This window comes from Cygnus atratus, chromosome 11, assembly GCF_013377495.2.
Source record: "Cygnus atratus isolate AKBS03 ecotype Queensland, Australia chromosome 11, CAtr_DNAZoo_HiC_assembly, whole genome shotgun sequence".
NCBI classification, from domain to species: Eukaryota; Metazoa; Chordata; class Aves; order Anseriformes; family Anatidae; genus Cygnus; species Cygnus atratus.
The window spans coordinates 3,236,341-3,256,975 of record NC_066372.1 but is presented as its reverse complement, the minus strand read 5'-3'; the positions used below and the strand labels follow the sequence as shown (position 1 = coordinate 3,256,975).

Below are 20,635 nucleotides of genomic sequence, written 5' to 3'. Positions count from 1 at the left end.
TTACCTTGGGGAAACCAAGGTGACTTCAGTGGTTTCTCCATCTAAGAATGGAAGAACAAATTCTGTCACAGAAAGGGATTTATCTTGGTGACTTCTCACAGATTTTAAAGTTGTTTGGGGAGACCAGATATGGTAATTATTCAGGTGTATGAACCTTTTAACCTTTCCTTGCTGCTGCACGCTTAATTGTGATTCATGCACGGATTTATCTTGTTCAGGTTTTCTCTGCTCCTGGACTCCAGCTGTATTTCAGACCAAATAACTGAAGTTGTGCTCTCAGGATTAGGTTAACAGACATTTGATGTCAATGACTAAAAACCCTCCTAGGTGACAGTGGCTGGAATTCTCCAAGCCTTTTCCCTTTGTTATTTAGCAGCACCCTGTAAGGAGTGGGTTGGAGCAGGCTCCTCTGCTCTGTGTTGTGTGTCACTGAAAAGGCTGTAGTGTGGGGCTGTCCCTTTTTCCCCTCCCACGCTATGGCTGCATACGGTCCTCTATTTGGGCTAGAAGTTTTACTTTCAAAAGTGTCAAAATATATGACGTAGAAGGTCTGGAAATCTCATTAAAAGGAAGCATTTGTATGTGTGATTGTGACTGTAACCCCATGCGGGTAACTCTTCTTATTTTCTGAGCCTTTTATTGTTCTTTTTTGCTATAGCTTATTCTGACTATTACCATCTGGACCAGAAATCAATGACTGGCATTGTTGTTGGGGTTTGCATAGCCTTGACCTGCATCCTTATCTGCGTCCTGATCTTAATTTATCGCAGTAAAGCCAGGTATGTTTTTGTTCACCAAGAGTGAGATCTTTCTCACCACTCTGTTTCTGTATGAGGACAAGTCACTTGGGACATGTTCTTTGAGAGTGCTAAGTTCTTTTAAGTGCTTTGTCTCTTCACCTGTTTCAGCCAGAAATGGAAGCAAAGTTCCTAGTTTTGTTGGCTCTTCCTACTCTATCTGAACCCCTTCTACAATGAAAAGAGGAAAGAACCTACAGAGGGGGTCAGCAGTGCTTTGACAACTAAGCATGAGGCATGTTTCCAAACAAAAAAAGCCTTTTGAGTCAGATAAACATGCTGCTTTACATCATCTGTTCCTCCTGCTTAGCCCTGCAGTCTGCCCAGACCTGGTTTGCAAGGCTTTAAACCTTTGATGTTGCTGGAAAAGAGGAACTCTGACATGAAGCAGTTCAAAGGAACTGTATCATAGCACTAGTGCAAGCCACCCTCTGTCTTCCTTGTCATCAGCTGCTAAGAGGCCAAACCTGGCCCTAGTGACTCTGCCCATAACTTTGGGATCTGAACAAATATAAGTTACTAAAAATTAATACATTTTTAAAGCTGTCTGAAAGTATATTTTAGTAACAGGCTTTTTAGCACACATGCGGGAGAAAATATGGATTGGGAGACAGTCTCTGTGTAGCATGGTAGAGAGGTCCTAATATCATTAGCAGTTACTTCCTTCAAGTAATATTAGTAATCATGAGAATTCCTGCCTGCACATACGCTTGTAGCCTACTGTGCATAATGAACTGGAAGCAGATGTTATTTTTATGACAAGCAATAACATACATTTCATGAGAATTATGTAATAAAATATAGATGCTAAGAATATACCAATATTACTTGATTAATAATAGCCTTGAAGTTTATACTTGATTCAATGTATTTTCTTCCTGTGGGTCAATTTTATTTCTGCTTAACATTGTGCAGAAAAACATCTGCCCCTAAACCTGTGCAGCAAAGTACTGACCAGCTGTCACATACCAGCATCTCATTAGCCAGCGCTAATGAGGCGGAGAAGAGTATTGAAGGAATCGCAGAGAATGCAGAATCCTTGTTGCCAATGATAGTGGGAAACAGCTTCATCGATGCCAAGGTACTGTGAGCTTTACTCACTCCCAAAACAGAAATCTTTCTTTAGAATTCGTTGTTATAACATCTGAGTCCCTATCAAAATTAAAATACGTACACTGCAAATTCACAGCAGTTTTGTTTAATGGACAAACACAAGTGTGGCAATCCAGGAACAAATTTTCAAGACTCATTTTAAAGTTCAGCTAGAGATTTGATTTAATACACTCTACTCTGTAGATTGCCAATTTTGGCAATTCTATTCTAAGAGCAGGAAATAGGCAAGAGAGTCCTTGTCAAGCACCTAGTTTAGTCAGTGCGATGCACAGTCTAGTCAAGTGTGGCACTAAAGCAAGTATTAAAGAAAATATCTTTCTTTATCTTCACTGGTAAGACACTTACATTTTATAAACTCGTATTTAATCAAATTATAAATTAATCTAGATGGCAGGATGTGTCAGTAGATGCGTAGAATCTTTTAGTATTACAAAAACACATCGGACATATTTTCAGATAGACATCCTGATTTAAGGCATGTTCTGTACATACTGCAAACTTGCATTGAACTATTCCTTCAGGACATATGGAAGAGCTGGAAAAATATGGAAATGGACCTCAGTGCAGGCACAGGCACTATGTCACATTCCAAAGGGTAGAACAGGAGCAGTGATTGAAACTGTTTGCTCTGTGTTGTGGTATTGCACCTGTTAGGTCTGGCCTGTGGGCTTGCCAGATTTTGTGGAAATGGTCTTGACTAGTCTCAAGCAGTAGATGAATACCTGACCATAAAAAACTAACTGAGCGCGAAACCTCATTTGTCTTCCTTCTCAGTATGGAGCCAATGGTTGGAATAGAAAAAAATATTTTTAAGTATCTTGGAAATCTAGTGTGTTAAAATCTCTTTCTCCCCCACTTTCTATTGTAGGGGGGGTCTGATCTAATTATTAACAGCTACGGGCCTGTCACAAAAGCTAACTGCAAGAAGAGGTGGCTGTTCTTCCAGGATACTAAGAAGGTGAAGGCTGAGGAGGTAATTGGCCTAATGGGCAGAGATGCACAATCTCTGCTGTAATACCCTGCGTTTGCAAAGGAAGATATTTAGTTTTCTATGTATGGGAAAATGTAATTAGTAGCTTAAGTTTTAATGGAATAATTTCAGTTTTGTTAGGGTTGATGGTATTCTACCTTGTAGCATAGTCACAGGAATTTTAATTCTCTGTCCCAAGTTGTCAAATAGTTTAACTCTTTACAATTAACTGATAACTTTCCTGCCTGTGCCCTTTATCTGTGAGCAAACAGATTTCTGTATACTGTCTGTGCATACCATCTACAGTGCATCTGCAGAGACTGTGTGCGCATATAAATATATATATAAATATAAATAAATATAAATATAAATAAATATAAATATATATATATATAAATATATATAAATATATAAATCAAATATAAACATCTAAGAATCCCTTGCTACCCTGACAGCTAATACCTTATGTTTGCTGAAGAGAAACCAAAAGAGGGAAATGAAATGATTTCTCCAAAGTATTGAAGAAACTTAGAATCTGAGCTAGGACTGTCATGCTTCTGAAATTGTTGCTCTGCCTGTAATTTCTATTTGGATTCAATCCAAAACTGAAATGTTAAACCGAATCCTGAACACTGTAGTACAAATTCACGTCTGTGGGGCATCTGACTAATGTTTATTGAATACTAACTTATATTGTGCTCTTGGTATGTTTAAGGAATAGGAAAGCTTGAGCAGCTGTTTATTTTTGATGCCTCTATGGGCAAAATACTTGCTACCACCCAAGGAGTAATGCTTAAAGAATATGCATGAAGGGATGGGGACAGCTCTACCAAGTATATTGTTAAAATACCATTAAGGTCTCTTTAGTGAAATCATTCTTGATTAGCCATGCTTGGCAAGAAGGGGTTGCTTTGTCTAGTATGGAAGAGAAAAGGATGCGCAAGGCTTGAGATTGATTCTTCTTAACCTGCTGTAGGAAAGCCCAGGCTGTTATTCTAAGCCAATGCTGTTGTAAGCACTCTGGCGGAATAGGAGATTGGAAATGCAGTAAAAATTCAAATTATGGCTCAGCTTTTCAGAGGCTGAACAACCTTTTCCTCTCTGCTTTTTATATAGCCTCAGAGAAGATTTGTCCAGGCAGTGTGTCTGTATCAGCCAAGTACCACTGTGCTGATCAGTGAGGATGACTCTCCCAGCTCTCCTGGCCAGCAGTCTAATTTCCAGGTGCCATTCAGTATTGCTGCCGATACAGAGCATTCGGCCAACAGTGAAGGAAGTCACGAGACTGGTGACTCTGGAAGATTTTCTCATGAGTCCAATGATGAGATACACCTCTCCTCTGTGGCAAGTGCCACCCCTCCTGCTACCAATCATTTTGTAAGCAATGACATCACGAACATGATGAGCCCTGCCATCAGCAACTGCAAAGAATCTCCTCTGCCGTTCACTACTGACCAGACTGCTACCTCACCTCTTCAGATACACTCTGCAGTGCAAAACTGACATCCCTAGGACCACACCAGACATTCTTGCAGTGTATGTCTGTTCGAAGGACAATGAACAGGAAGCCAAAGTTTTATTGTGGAAAGCCTGACTAACCCAGCAGGTGATCCCGAGTTTCTGTCGAATGTTTTATATTTGTTTATTTTAACTCACTCATTTTGAATGTTCAGTGGTCAACAAATGTGAAAGGACAGTGAAGATTTCTGACTAAAGTTAAGAATATGTCACTGGAGCAAAGGGAAGGCTTTAGGCCCTTTTGCTGACTATCTACCTCAGTTTGCCGAGAGGTGAACTCTGAATGACAACTGCTTTACCTCGTTTGTGTTCTAGTTGGTCTCAGCTATGGAACTGACGATACTTCCTAGTAGTGTTGTTTTATTTTTTATTTTTTTTATTTTTTTCAGTTGAGTGTAGAATGAGTGTGTGTGTGTGTGTGTGCGCACTCAGTGATCAGGGAGTTGTATAGGTAGATGAACAAGATTGTTTAGCTGAAGCTCTGTCTTTGAAAAGGAGGAAATCTTAGAGTATAAAATATAATGATTTAATGTGGTTGATCTAAAGGATGTTGAAAACTGCGAAAACTGGAGTTGGTGCTTCCACATGTACAGCCACATGAAATCCTTTGTACCTCTTGATTCTCATAGCCCCAGTAAGCCTAGGACAGTGCCTTTCCCCCAGAAACTTGTGCCAGCAACCACTGACCGGATGAATGCTATATCCTTAGGGCGCTGGGGCATGTTGGGCTCCCTACAGTGACAAATACTGCCCATTTATTGACAGTTGGTGCTGAAAAGCATGGCAAAATGAGGAAGCATTCAGTATTTCCAAACAGTTTGATTCTGCCTGAGAGATGTGGAATAGATAATAATGCTGAGTATTCTGGTGTTGCAGTACTTCTTAGCAATGGTGCCTTGCATTATGTATAATGAAATTACTGATTTGCCTTATGCCTTTTTAGTATTCATAAAATTGCTTTGGAGTACAGAAGGATGCCTTAAATGCTTCTTAGATGTTATAAAGGAAACTGTATCATGAGTTAATTTTTTACCCAGCTTAGAGTGCTGATAAGCAGTGCTAGCTTCACGGTATGTCTCAGAGCTGTTCTTGGATGCAGCCCTGCTCCTTGCCTTTGCCTAGTATGCTGTTAGCCAGGAATTTTAGCTCAGGGAGTGACTTTACCCACAAGCCAATCTAAAACTCTCATTAAGCTACCATGAGAAATAGAAAGTCAGAGCTTTAGTTGAAGAGTCTGTTGAAGGAGGTGAGTACTGCTACTGCCTTGAACCAATACAATTCCTGTTTTATACTACCTCCTTTAAGAGTTATTCTAGTGTGGGTTTTTTTGTTTGTTTGTTTGTTTTTCCTGTACTCAGGGAACAGTTTGTTACTTTTGAGCTGCCTCACGAAAACGTGGAGCAAACTGACAGGGTATCATGTTTTATTTCTTAATGGGGTAGGGGGTGAGGGAGAGAGAGAGGAGAGGTTGGATTCATCCAATGTTCTAAACTTGCCTATATATCCAGTCCTCTGCTCTGTTTTCCCCATTTTACTTAAAAAAAAAAAAAAAAAAAAAAAAAAAAAGGCATTTTTTTTACTTTAAAAAATGTTTAAAATGTAACGTGAGAAAGCAACCATAGAAACTCCTGGCTCTATTTAAGTCTGTCGGAACTCCCACTGAATTTAAGGTAGGCCAGGCTGGCTTTTGTATTGTTCCGTAGGTATCAAAAGGTGGTCAGAAGTCATCGACAAGCCCTACCCTTCTGTCTGTTTCATTTTGATGAATCGGCCTGTAGCTATGGTAGTTCTTTAGCTTGTAACCGTTTGCTAGTTCAGGACCAGACAGTACGTCTTCACTTTTTCATCACAGTGTTGATTTAAAGACTTTTAAAATAATCTTGTACCAAAGACTAATCTGTAGAAGAGAAGGAAGCTGCATATTTTCCAAAAATAATTGAACTAGTTAAAAGGTACAGGTCTGAACAGCTGAATACATTTTATTGTGTAAGTAGTCACTAACAAAACCAATAGGGCTTCTGTTGATTGTAGTAGTTGATTGCATAGATGAGTTGTATGCTTCTACAATTTTAACTACCTTGTTACAAGAGCCTTTAAATAAAGTTATAATTATATCAGCAGATATCTCCAAAGAATTCCAAGTGTAATTTTTTTTTCTTCAGCATGTAGCTGGATCAACAGTACAGTATTAAAAATATTTTTGAACATTTTTTTCTACTTGCTGAAGAAAAAGAAAACATTTTCACCAAAGATTTTTGATCTCATCAGGCAGAATGTTTAGTGTACAGCAGAGTACTGTTTCTAGTTAGTTAAAGCGTGAATTAACTGAACCTAGATTAAGAATGTGTAACAGTAGCATGAAGTTTCACACTTCATCTTTCAAAGTAGCCTCTCTTCTTAGTTTCATTCAGAAAGAGCTGATATGCAGGTGGTAACTATTTGCTTCTCCAAAGACTTGTTTGCTGTGAGTACTGATAATCTGATGTCATTTTATGACCTTCTTTACAAGTAAATACTTTAAATCCTAAACTTTTTCATCAAAAGACCCACTCTGTAGTTTAACCCATGGTGAATTTGAGAGAAAAGGCTTAATACAAAATTTGTCAGTCTAGTATAGAAGTTCTAACTTCAATAGCCAAAGAGATCAAAATATTCAATTTACTAGAGAACAGTGTATCCAGAATTCTATTAATCATTTAATGTTTTTTTAAATTAAGGTACTTTTTATCAGCAAATAAAGAAAACCAAAGATATTTAAGGTTACCTCAGCATATAGGCAAGCTTAGTTAGACATTAATTATTCTGTCTTTTCCTTTATTTTTATGTTAACCAAATATAATATGTTTCTCCAGAACCCAGCCTACATTCATATGCTTCCCTTTATTGTGTCACATAGTTAATTCTAGTTCTATTTACACGTTTACTGCAGAACAAACACTGCAATCTCCTCAGAAATTCATGTTTTATTATTAATATATCACCGTATTTTTGTGAGGGAATAGTTGTTTGATGATTAAAACTCCACCAATGTAGGCAGAGGAATCTCTAGAAAAAATCTGTAAAAATTGATGCCTTCTCTACTGAACTGAATAGCAGAATTCTTTGTGATTTTAACAGTGCAAAGTCAGGCTCAACGTTTAAGTGCTTCATATCCTTGAAGCCAAAGCTTCAAATTATAGATGCGGTATTAGAGACATCAACTTTCTTAAAAGTTCATACTTCTTACGATATAAGGAAATCAATTTCTCATAAATGAACTTTATTTATTCCATTTGCCTAGAAAAAAGCTGGGAGACAGAACAGGTTACAGGTTTTCCAGTATTTATTCTTGGTTTTGTCTGTAAAACTGGGTCCTGGAGAAAACACTATCAATTTTTTAATTATGAATTAAGTATGTTCTGGAAGATGAACGTAAATGTGGAATTTAGTGTTACACTATGTGAATTGATTTTGTTTAAGTGTATTAAGAAGTAAAGAGCCATGGCTGGTGTAATGAAATGTATATGCAACCTTTGTACTTTAAAAACAAAACAAAAATGTTATAGGTTGATGTGACTTGAAGAGCATCACAAATTTGCAGACAAAATCTTGACCCTGGTTTACCAGGCTGTTTCCAAGCGAGGACTGTGATTGCCCTTCTGTTGGAAGAGCAGTGCCTGCTCTGTGAGCCCTGGATCCAAACCCAAGTGCTCAATCTGCCCACAGTTATGCTTGTGTACTTTCTTCATGTTTTACAAATAACTCCTGGAAGATGAGAATACTTTCTATCTCAGAAAATTGGGAATGTGTATGCTGTGCAGAACTGTGCCTGTCAGTAGATTTCTTTTATAGCTCTGCTTTTTTAAGAAAGACTTGAAAAATCCATATATCAATATTTTCCTATATTAGCAGTTCATTTTTGGTGTAATTTATTGGATTTTAACAGAAAGGAGTTTTAAGACATTTCTCTACCTGTTTTTAATTATATTTAATAGTTCATTCCCTCTTTGGTTTTATTACCTTGCTTTAGACTATGAGCTGAATCTTGTTTGCTTTATCCACACCAGAGTCCTTACCCTGTTTCTTTTTAAGTCAATGGGAGAATTAATTTTAATTTCAGTTTGCATGGTCTTGACAGACAAATGAGCTGCTGCATTTTATTTTATTTATTTATTTTAGATCTTCACAGTATTATTACTTTTAAAGGACAGGATTCTTAGTTGGTTAAAACTCCCATTGGCAATTTGTTTTTTTTGGTAGGACAAAAAGTTGCCATATACCAGAGGTTCACTGTAACTCTCCATGCATGTAGTCTTCGCCTGTAGTGAATACTGAGTATTTTAAGTCAATTTAACTCTTTTTCACTGTGATCTAAGTCAACTTGAATGACTTAAAGTTTGCTGCAACCTGAGCATACACAAGAATAGTTACCATAGACCACCGGGTCTTAGTAACATGTTACTCTGACGTGTAAGCTGTAAGACCAGGAGTTCTCACTCATTTTATCTGTTATAGAAGGAAGTGCAGGCAGGGAAAAGTCCATCCCCTAACATGGGAAATGTTGTTCAGTTCTGTAGGGCGCTCCATGTTTAGCCCAAAAGCTCATTCACACCTAGTGAAAAGACAGCTGCACAGGTGTAACTTTGGTGATATTCCAGAGAAATCACTTTACTGGAGTCATTCTGTTAAAATTGAAAGCAGAATTACACCTAATAATTATTAAAGAGGTACTTCTTAGTTTGAACAATTGTTACATGCTTCTTAGTTGCTGGAAATGCAGCTTTGCTAATATCAAGTAATTTCTAAAGCAGATGAATTTGTCTGCAGGAATATTGAGCACCTTTCTAACAAGTTAATAATAAATTATTTTTGTAACTGCATCTTTTGGAAGCTGTGTTTACAAAAAATATAAAATAAAAACACACAAAAAAAACCCAAACCTTTTCTTCAAAATGAGTCCAAGACCAAGTTGTTTGCTGTTAATAGAAGCCAATCTGAAAAGAACACATTCAATTTGGCTCAAAGTTCGCTCTCAATTCTGCTGATAAAAATGCAGAGTAAGTTTGTTTCCTTGGAATTTCTCTAGATTTACACTGAGGCTAGTCCTAAGTGACTCAAAAGGGATATAAACACATGGTTAAAGTTCTGCTATGTTGGTCCCTCTGGAGTGCCATTGCAAGCTGAGCTCCTTGCGGAGGTTTTCAGCTGTCCACGGTTACATATACCTACATTGCATCTGCCTGGTGCGTTTTCAGTGAAGACTGACTGTATATGAAAAACTTACTTAAACAAAATGTTGCTTTTTGATTGTTTGGCTTTTTGTTATTATTTTGCTTTTTTCCAAGTTGTGAATGAATTGCCAGTGTAGGAGCCAGGTATGTATCTCAGTGTGGTGTTCTGGATCCTTTCACTCCGTGTGCCATCTTCTTCTAAGGGCAGCAATTGCTAACTGGCTAATGGAGGATGGAGCTGAATTGTATTAATTTTATACTTGTCTCAGGGGATCAGCTCTGTGAACTCCATTGCATGAGGGAAGCTAATGTTTGCCCTGATTTGAATGTAATTTTTAATGTCTTTTAAAAAATACTTTGTTTAATAATGTGGATTTGTTTTTCTTTTTCTAGCATCCTAGTACATGTTACCTAGTGTGTTGGTTCTTTTTTCCTCTCCAGGGTTGTTTATATGCTACCCCAAGGTCATGCCAAAAATTAATAGAAGTTTAAATGCCAAATGTTTATGAAACTGCTGTCTAAATACTGATTGATTGCACAGTTGAAATAAAAAATTTCCTTAGTAAAATGCTGCTTGAAAAATATTTTGTTTTCATTGTCCTCTGACTAGTGGCTCAAAACAAGGAAGATATAGATAGAGTTTTATTTGAGGCTGAGGATATGTGGCAATTTTGGTGCTTAAAGTCACAGAATGAGTTAGAGAGTAACCGGCACGTTCCTTATCACTGAACTTCATAAAAATTTCCCAAGCCTGTGCTCATATGCCATTTGTGTACCTGGAATAATTTCCTACCTAAAATCTCCATCTCTACTCCACTACTGTCAAGCAGCTATGCGAGATCTCTGTTGTAGTTCACTTGCAGTAGATGTAAAAGATGCAGTTCTAAGCACAGTCATTCTCATAGAAGTTTGGAAAGCTATTGACGAAGCTGAACTACTGAGTTTTTCTCATCACTTCTACACCTACTGACTGATGAATCCAGTATTTCAACAAATAACAGGAATATTGAAAATGCAGTTGTGGTTGGTCAAAAGACAAATTACTATTTTTACAGATGATAATATTATAGACAAGAGTCAAGTTAAGTTAGCAAGGAAATTAGGTTTGATGGGGATTAGAAGTTTTCTATTGCTAGCAGGTTGATTACTGATTGTCACTAGAAAGCAGCTGAAAAATTGGCCAGGTAGTTCAGTGAATTAGGTACAGCGTTGGAATTAGAGTAGTGCCCATACAAATCTTCCACTACTGGAAATGAAACCACACTAATTACTACTGTATGCACACACCCCATAAACACAAGCTGTTTTCTGTGTGTCCTCCAGACACAAGACATGGGCAGCCCTAAGACAGAAGGCATGCTGTGTACCCTAAGAGACAGCAGCCACAGAATTAATAGGGCCTCAGAGTTCTGGTCTTTTTAACACTGATTTTTCCTGTATCATGCAAACACTGTACCACCCCAGTGTCGCTGCAAATGGGATTTGTGTCCACCTGAGGATTCCAGCAGAGAGGGCTGTGGGAGGTGGTGACAGCACCCAAGAAAATGTCCCTAGGAAACTGATGCCTCTTAGAAGTGCCAGTGAGCAGATGTTTACCACAGAGTAGCAAGTCACCAGTGATGACTGCTTCCCAGTGGGGCAGCTGCTAACAGCTGCCTGCTGCCAGGGGCTGAGCCTTTCTGCTCTGGCAGCATCTTGTGCTGATGAGTTGGGCACTCTGGATTCTACAGTAAAGCCATGGTGTCTGTCTGTCTTTCCTTTTGACTTCTCTCGTGAGAAAGGAAATCTGAAAAGCCTCATACTGCTTTTTTATGAATCACAGCTGTTCTTACCTGCAGAGTCTGCTGATAGAACAGTTCTGCCTAGTTGGGTAGCTTATATGACATTTATCCCTGGGAGTATTAGAGCACCAGCTGTAGTGTCTATTTATAAAGCAAACTCTAATGCAAAATTCATTATTCCTTATGTTTGTATGTAGGAACACTGAAATATTGTTCTTCAGAGGTAATTAGGCCCCTGCTGAAAAGATAATAGAAGTTCAATAGAGTATTTGTTAAAATGAATAGATGTCAATTACTAATGTAAACATAATGTAAATGTAAATATATTAGATTTAAAAACACAAGACAGAATTTTTAACAGCTGGGGAGCAATCGGTTCTGGACTGTCCAGTGGTATGAAAGCTCTACCAACATAGTCCATCAGAGACGGAATTCTTTCTCTAAGTGAAAACAGAAACCATCTGCAGAGCCTTATTAAGTTACTGCTGGTTAGTACGGGTACATTTTATGCCCCAGAACCTTCATTTTTCATTACCAATAAAAAAATAAATAAAGCCCTCTGTTTCAAGGAGTTTGCAAAGGAAATCTTCAAAGCGAAACACTGGTCTGTGACTTGATGCAATGTCACCTGCCTGCTGTCTGCCACCAACCAGAACGTCTTGAGCCTCAGTCAGGTGAGCATGATGGGTCACTTACACTGAATTGAAATTACAACGTTGCTGTTTCTTTGTTTAGCTTATCAGAGATATCAATTTATTGGCTTTGCTTAGCTGTTTTTTGGATAAAAGGACAGAGCTTTGGAATACAAAACCCAACTTTCTGCCATACTTTCCAGGTTGCTCAGCCCCCACTAAGTTGGAAAGCAGAGAGTAGGGAGGGAACGGATGTTATCTGCAGCTGTGGCAACACATCAGGATTGAGGTACTTTGCACTGCAACAGTGAACAGTTCTTTACAGATGAACTCTTCTCTCTGTCCTGCTCCTTTCAGTCAGCAGGTAAAAGCGATGTCTCTGTTAAGAAGCAGGCTCTGTGCCTGTATTTGGCTGCATTATGGCTGTATTTTTCCTTCACCCGTGATCATGGTGTCAGGACTGGTGCTGGACAGTAGAGAGTGTCCTCTCTCAGTAAGAGAAGCTGCAGGTGATAATGCTGTAGCTGTCCATGTTGCAATGTCTCCCCATTCTGTAGTTAACGTACTCGAACCTGACTCCGCCTTTTCCACCCCACAGAATGAAGAGGATGGGATTTGAATCCTCCTCTCTGCACATGCCTGCATGCCAGAGCCCCAGGTAAATCAAAGCACAGATCTGACAGAAAGCTACCGTACTGTTTCTTCCTGAAAGTGAAGGGTAATGCTTCATTTAAACCCCATAATTTAAAACCTATTTACATAGGAATGCACTACTAAGACATCCAGAAAATGCAAATAATTAAGAACCTAGCTGTGCCTCGCTAAAAGATACCGTGCACAGTTGTCCCTAGTCTGTAGGACTGCTTCTGGCTGGCAATAGAAGTCCGAGGGGGCTGGCAAAAATTTGGGTACCAGTTGCTCTCTGGCAGACTTGTGTGCTCAGTGTCCTGGCAGCAACCATAGTTTTGGACACTTGCTCCTGGAACACCCTGAATCAAGCTGCCAATAGAGCATTTCAGTGAGGTGTGGTGTGAATCCCTGTCTGGCGAACAGGAACCAGCTGAGATGGTTTTTCAGCAGTGCTATGAGGTTGTCCAGGATCCTTAGGGTTTCTCTGGACAGATGGCTTGAGCATCACTGGAAGCTGATGCCAGTTCCAGGTGGCTGCAGGGGATGTTACATTTACAATTCTGAAGGATGAAAATGAATTTTTGTGGGTGACCGAGGATGTGTTTCCTATTACACTGCATTGTGGGAAGTGTGAAATCAGTGCCCAAAACACTGGATTCTCCTTTAGCTGGAAAACAAGACATAAGAGAGTGGGAACTTTACAGAGGTCTTGCTAATAGAAGGGGTGTGAATTTCCTTTTATCTGCATAGCAATATACGTAGAGAAAAGGATTTTCATGAGTAAAGCAGCAGATTTCTGGCTAGGCTGTGAGGTCGTTGCACCATATGAAAGCAGAAAAAGTGTTGCTCGCACTGCAGTTCACTACAGCCTTTAACAATTTGGATTTTGGTATGCTGGTCTAGGAAATTAACCCCTCTGGTTTGCTGAAAGCTATTGTCAAGGGATGAGTAGCAGAGCTTAATATATGCTGGCTCCTTACTTTTGCAGTTTACAGTCATATTAGCTTAAAATAATCCCACTGGACTGCTTCCACACAGACTTCCTTATATTAGGTTATGCAATTTAAGTTGCAAGTAAGACAGGTTACAGAACAGAGTGTAAAATAAAAATAATTTCTATTAAAAAATATATCATTCATGTTAGCAACCACCATGCTTTCAAATAGATCCTGGATATCTGAAAGTCGGTAACAGCTTTCTCAGTCTCTACCAGATAAAACACAAGGCCTACAAAGTCAAGGCAGAATGAATCTCTTGAGATCAAGATTTCCAACTTCAAGGGGTAAGTTAACTCTAAGCCTGAGGTTAGAATTATCTCAATTAAAATTTATCTGCACAATGTAAAGCAAGACAACCTTTTGTTTGTAAGAGGAAAGAATGCTGATACTGATTTGTACAACACTTAACAGAAAAATAGCTACATTAAAGAGGAAAGCAACGTGTTTGTTTTGTTTTGTTTTAATACTGCATCTCAAGCTTTGTGATCTATATATGATAAAATCGGTGAGGAGGGTGTGCACATTGAAAGCCACTGCAGTACAGCCAATGTCCAGGAGTCCACTTCTGGCATTGTGGCGGCTCAGAGGTTCACATGAGCATAGCCTGCCCCTGTGATTAGCTTTTCAGTGCTGGCTGCAAATGGTACAAACACACTGGAGCCCAGCAGAGTGTGGTGGTTGCATCATGTCCTGTGATTTAGAAATCTCGGCTCAGGTGATGAGGTTGCCATTTGCAGTTGACTAGAAACAGCCTTCTAATGTGAGCACTCCAGAACTTGGTTTACCATTCAACAAGGTTTTAAGGGTTTGCCATGATGTTTCTCTGCCATAGCGCAGCTAGGTCAAAACGTAAAGCCCAGCCCTGCAGTTGCAGATAACCAAATGACAGAATTCCTGCAGGAACTGATGTATAGCTCCCTAAAATGGCTGTCTGTAAATTTCAGATTTCAAATCGCACTCACTAGGCATAATACATGTCAAGTAATTTAATCCAGTCTGGTGTTTGCAGACAGATAGTGCATATATTTTAAATAATTAGTTCCACGTTCTTTTCTCAAAATCCTGGATTTCCTGTGAATTTTAGCCTGGGGATTAGGAAAGCTGCTTTCAGATGTAACGGGTGAGTACGGCATCTATGTAACTAGGTCACATCGTTCTTAGGCATATTTAGTTATCTTTTCTTGTGTTTATCCTTACTTTGGTGCACAATAACCAAAAGCGGTAACTAAGTTTGGTTCATATTCTCTTCCTAAAGGGTAGCAAAAATCTGAGATTTTTTTTTTTAACTGCATTTTCTAACAATGGTATGTTTGTCATATGTTCTCTTTCACTTTGATTTTTCTTGCTTTAGCTGCATTTTCCTTTCATAGCCTACAGACCTGCAAATTCAGACACTAGCTGGTTTCTGCTTCTTCACAGCAGATCTGCTACTACTCAGACCTTGTTACTTGTTCAAAATTGATTTCAGAGTTTTTGCTACTGTATTCCAGTAAATATTTTTCTTAAAATTTAAGACTAAATTGTAGTTGCCAATGCGAATGGCATAGCACATGCTGTCATGCAGGGGTCCTCTCGGCTGTCTTCCAACTATCCTTGTGCTCTTAATTTCTAAGAACCATAATTGTAATTGAAAAACTCAATAATGATCTGGATGGAGGGAAAGGCAGGTGATACAATTTGTCTGAGGTGGCTGTTGTTGTCGGTAGGGTTTCAATCAGCAAGGTTTAATGAGCTGGATCCATCCCAGAGACAGCACCAGTGAGAGGGTGTCCTGTGAACTGCACTCTCCAAAGCCATGAAAAGCAGAACAGCAAAACAAATGTGTTTCTGTGTGGAACCTTTTGTAAGAGATGCATCTTATCAAATGAATATGGCTTTGTATAACAAAGTTGGTAGCACTGTATAAGAGAAAAGAGACAGCATAGGCGTGAAGATTCCCTCCAGTGCAAGCAGACAGACAGACAAGGGCCAGGAGGCACTGTGCCTGCCCAAGGCTCTTGCTGCAGCCTGCTCCCAGCTAACACTGAGGCCCAGGGCTGAGATGAGTGAATACCTACACAGCTAAGCTAAGACTGGAAAGCTTTTTCTGCAAGATGCTCTGCTAGCTCTGGAGTTAGCATTACTCCTCTTCTAGCTTTATGGCAAAAATTTCACTTTGGCAATTCTACAGTGGAAATCCCAGAGGAGTCATTGCCTAAATGTAATTGCTTAAAATGCACTGATGGATAGGACAGCCTGGGATAAGGCTTTCTCATGTTTATACAGCACACAAGCTTCATAACTCCCAGCAAAGTTATTGACAGAGTCTGGCTCCAAGAATGGGTTCATATCCAATTAGTGCAAAGATCAGCGTGGCCTTTGCAGAAAACCAGAAGGGCTCTTGAGAGTGCTGTGTAAGTTCAGGAATTAAAGGCTTGCCTTTCTTTTTATCAAATCATGATAAACAGGAAAATTCAAAGGGATCAAGATGATAATCCAGAAAGAACATGAAATTGCATTTCTTTCACTTCCCCACAGAGTGTCCCCATTTCACCATTCATTGATCAAGAGAACACTTCTTTGAGTAGGGAAATAACCCATTTTGTAGAGAAACTCACAAAGGTTTGTTAAACATGTATTTATCTCTGTTTAAAATTTATTACCTTGATAACCTTAATATGGCAAACAAAATTCCATTTTACTTATCCTAGAGGAAAAGGTGAAAGAAATCCTGTATTCCTTGACAGCATACAGATCAAATGAGGTTCTATGCATATATGCATTTATATCTCCAATGAATTTCTTGACAGACTTTGGTAAATAAATACAATAATGAAACCTAGGTTCCTTAATAATCAGATGTTGTTCTTCGTATTTCAAATATTTATGTTCTGTATTTATTAACTTATATGTATGAGTTATGAAATCTTACAGTTTATAAAACTACTGAATAAATTGTAGCTTTTAATTTTATAAGTCACGTGTTGTTGGCAAGAGTATCTGAAGGCATTGGAGATTTTGTTCCTGAAATGCTTGAACATGGCTTTATTTTAACTGTAAGCTGAAAAGGTAAGTGTGCACTCAAAAACAAACAAACAAAAAACCCAACTGTTAGTCCTACTGAGTTTATGAACATTCCAAGAATGGTCATATTTTGAAAGTTAAAATTTTTGTTCCAGTATAGATGAGACACTAGACTACCCTTTGCACGTTTGACATTTTTGTTGATCAGTCCTCTAACAAATTGTCTTGGAAAGTTTAGGAAAATGTACTTTATCAGCCAGTGAGTTGCTATGTGATGAGACAAAGTCACGATCTTTTTCAAGCCTTTTACTTGACTTCAAGATACATCACGCATTGTACGGAAGAAAGCTAATGCAATGGATCAGAGAAAAAATCTTATATTCTTTCAGTGAGTAAATCGTAAAGCAATCTTCTGCTTTTTTCCTGACATTTTTCTATTAATTTCAGATTAAAGTTGAAACATGAACAGACAATTAATTAGATTTTGATTTGTACTTTATATTATGTGGATGAATGGTTAATACAGAAGTTTAGACATTCTTAGTTTTTGTTCATTAGAAGCAGAAATTAAAAAGAAGTGGGCTTATGAGACCTGGTTTACATCACCATAATGGATGAAGCATTCACCAGTAGGCCAGCAGTTTACACTTAAATAGTTTCAATGACTTGTGATCAAACTGTTTCAGTTGCAGCTGCAATCCCTGAGACTGGCAGAGAAATGCTCTACATCTTACATACCCAGAAGGGACCCGGTTAACACATCTTTCCAGTGCAATACCAAATGTATATCCAGCTAGACTAAAAAAGCATGAAAAGTGCATCTTTGTATAAACATGCATGTGTTTAGTTGTACTTCCCTGAACAAGGGAGATGAGGACAAATGATTCTGGAGGATGAGGTGTAACACTAGTGTAACAACAAAAATAGATTTTTGGGCCTGACAGAAACTCCCTCCAGCCTTGATAAATAGTCCTATTTATCACGGCAGTATTGTGAAACAAGTGTAAGAAGTGTTTGCAGAACTAACACTTAAATTTGTGTAACATGGAAATGGGCATCTTAGAAAAATGAGTTAATCCCTCCCACACACCCCTGACATAATAGGTGAGGGAATCAAGTCTACTGAAGCTGGAAGACTGTCACTAGCACAAGCTATCACAGTCCAAGTTTCCCTAAATGTGTTCCCTTTCTCCATGTCAGCATTTTCTGTCCAGGTGGAAGAGAGACTACTGTCAGTTTGCCTGATGTTTCCACGTGCCAGAATCCCCACACAGCGTGCTGCTGGGTCTTGCCATGCTCATGCCAATCCCTGATGCCATCCACACAGGCTGGACGTTCTGCGCTTCTGCCTGAGCCTGCCTGACTTCAGGTGCATGAGCTGATAAATTAGGGTAACTGGACAGAAAGCTCTGTGTTTTGTTTTATAACTTGCACGAGAGGAAAAGTTTTGTATTTGACCCTTGTACTGGAAGTGGTAGAGTTTCACAATTCAGCCAGCTTCCAGTTTTTTTCCCTTCTGATATCATGCCTTTTTTTTTACTTTTCTAATTTTATTACTATGGGATGAAGTCTTGGCCCCCATAAAGTTAAACAGAATGTTTCTTTCGCTTTTTCCTTTTTTTTTTTTTAATTCCTTAAGTGTCAGTAAACTTCTCTTTGGTGTTATTTTTTTTTTCCATTAGCACATTTGTATACGTTCATATATTGTCAAAATGGGCTTCTATGCAACTCTATTTGCTCCTGAGGTACACAGTACATACACGTGAAGGATATAGTAAAAAGCGTTTAGACATTAACACTGTTGTGGATCCACATCTCACTGAGATATTTCTCTCCTGATAATGCAGTGCAGCATTGAATATTCATATGATATGCCAATGATTAGCAAAAGAACATTCTTTACCTATTGGGAGTTTGTACAGAAGGACTCTTTTAGTACCCTTCTTTTTAAAGTGAATTCAGAAGGAAAGGAACCTAGATGTTACCAAAATGAGCTCCTCTATTTATATTCAGTAATGTTTTTAGGCTTGATGTCTCACGTGATTGAAGCTACTGCTATTTCACCAAAGCTACCCTTCTCAACAGCTGGGGTGAGTTGTAAAGTATTAAATAGTATTTGTTCACACATGAGTACTCTGGCAGTAGACAAGACCTTTTTGTTTGGTTTGTTATTGTTAAACAGAATAACGTAAATTCAGAATAACAGAATCATTCAGGCTGGAAGGGACCTGGGGAGATCTTGACCTTGACCCCAACCTCCTGCGCAAAGCAAAGTTAACACTGAACTCAGATCAAGCTGTTCTGGGCTTTGCCCAATTGGGTCTTGAAAACAATTCTACAAGTTATTTTGTTTTTAGTCCCTATGCCTGCTTAGCCTAATAATAGTATTTCCCCCCTTCACATCCTGTTGAAACCTCCCGTTTCAGTTTATTATTTTATCAGTTCAGCAGAATTGAGTCTCATTCTGCTGTTACGCACTTCAACAGAGAGCTCAGCTCTCTTTTCTTGGAAACCTGTACCTAGGTATTGGAGGTTACCTATTAGATGCCTCTGAGTTTTATTAATTAATGCCAGCCTTTGAGTGGATGAAATGGTGGAGTAATTTTAAAGACAACTAATGAGCAGCAAGGCACTTAGGTGGTCAACAGTGTGTGATCAGACTTTTCAGACTTTTGGAATGGCTGAGATGCTGGTGTAGGTACCTGAACCTGTGAATTAATTCACTTTCAGACACTCTCTCAGCCATTTTGCATGAAGGTTTAGAATTGTAAAGTTGGTCCAATAGGATTCTTACAGATTGCTCACTAAAATCCTGAGCACAAGTTAAAGATGAATTTGGATGAACAGCAAAACAGACAATTTTTTGCGACTAGAGCACTGGGTTAAAATCTGAATTCCCTGCTCACATTGCTGATGCAGACAATCATCCCCTAGGAACCTTTATAGACTCAGTGACATCAATCTGCGCATCCATAATTACAGTCTACATGCTATTATTACAAGGCAGCCTTGCACAAAAGCTCAGGCAGTCCTGGGAGAATCATCTAGGCCTACAGTGAGCTCCGTCACAGAAAATGCAAATCTCTTCACAGATAAGACATTTTCCTCCAAATATAGACTAGCTCACACTCACCTTGCTAATAACAAGCCATACTTCTCTTCAGCAAGATTACACAAAATTAACCAGAAGATCCCATGAGGCTATTGGCAATATGCTGTACTTCAAGGTACGTGCATTCTGGGATTGCTGCAAAGACTGTGGACAGATAAAAACGATGTCTATGGAAGGACAGAAACTGATGTAAAAACTGAATAACTTTAGTTAGTTAGAAATGCAAAATGTAAAAACAAGAACATCGTAAGAGTAGTAACACTGATGTGTTATCCTTTACACAAACATTGCTTCTTCCTGCGCTCCCCAAACGTGTTCCAAATACTGTAAAGTACAAACTACATGTCTAACAAGAAGCTATGTAAATAAATAGCACTGCTAGGTGTTAGGAAGTGTCATGAATGTATTAAGGTATATCAGCAAAACCCATACTTAACTGCTGGTGTCATTATCCTAATTAAGGAAAGATAAATCATTACTCAAAATTTATTTAGTGCAGTTATTCAGTAGTTTTGGTCAAGGATGAGGACTCCATCTCTAGCAGCCCTGTCACACAGCCATTTTGGAAGAGAGATGACAGTAGCAGAACACACACGATTCCCCAACGCCACAGTGACACTGGCAGGACTCACCTGGCATCTCGCCTTTCTTAGGGGTTTGGAGGGGCTGTCGACATTTTGATGGCTCCTAGGTGGGCCTAGCGAGCGGTGTCTCCTCTGTGCTACCCCGGGGCTCTGGCTGGAAGGGGCTGCCCGCGGGGGCTCCCTGCAGCAGCCCGGACCTGCCTGTCTGCCTGCGGCGTTGTATGAGTGCCCGGGAGGGCTGCGAGAAGCCGGCGCCGTGAGCCTGGAGGAGAGCAGCGAGCCTTCAG

At 39.1% G+C, this 20,635-nt stretch overlaps 1 protein-coding gene across 1 annotated transcript in view; it reads left to right on the top strand.

Annotated features, from left to right (window-relative positions):
* The window catches only part of PRTG (protogenin), a 78,471-nt gene extending 74,088 nt beyond the window's left edge, over positions 1 to 4,383 (top strand). Inside the window, 4 exon segments of the mRNA XM_035553748.1 lie at positions 659 to 779; positions 1,713 to 1,878; positions 2,779 to 2,883; positions 3,997 to 4,383. Of these exon segments, the coding sequence (XP_035409641.1) occupies positions 659 to 779; positions 1,713 to 1,878; positions 2,779 to 2,883; positions 3,997 to 4,383 (779 nt within the window).
* The last annotated feature ends 16,252 nt before the right edge of the window (positions 4,384 to 20,635 follow it).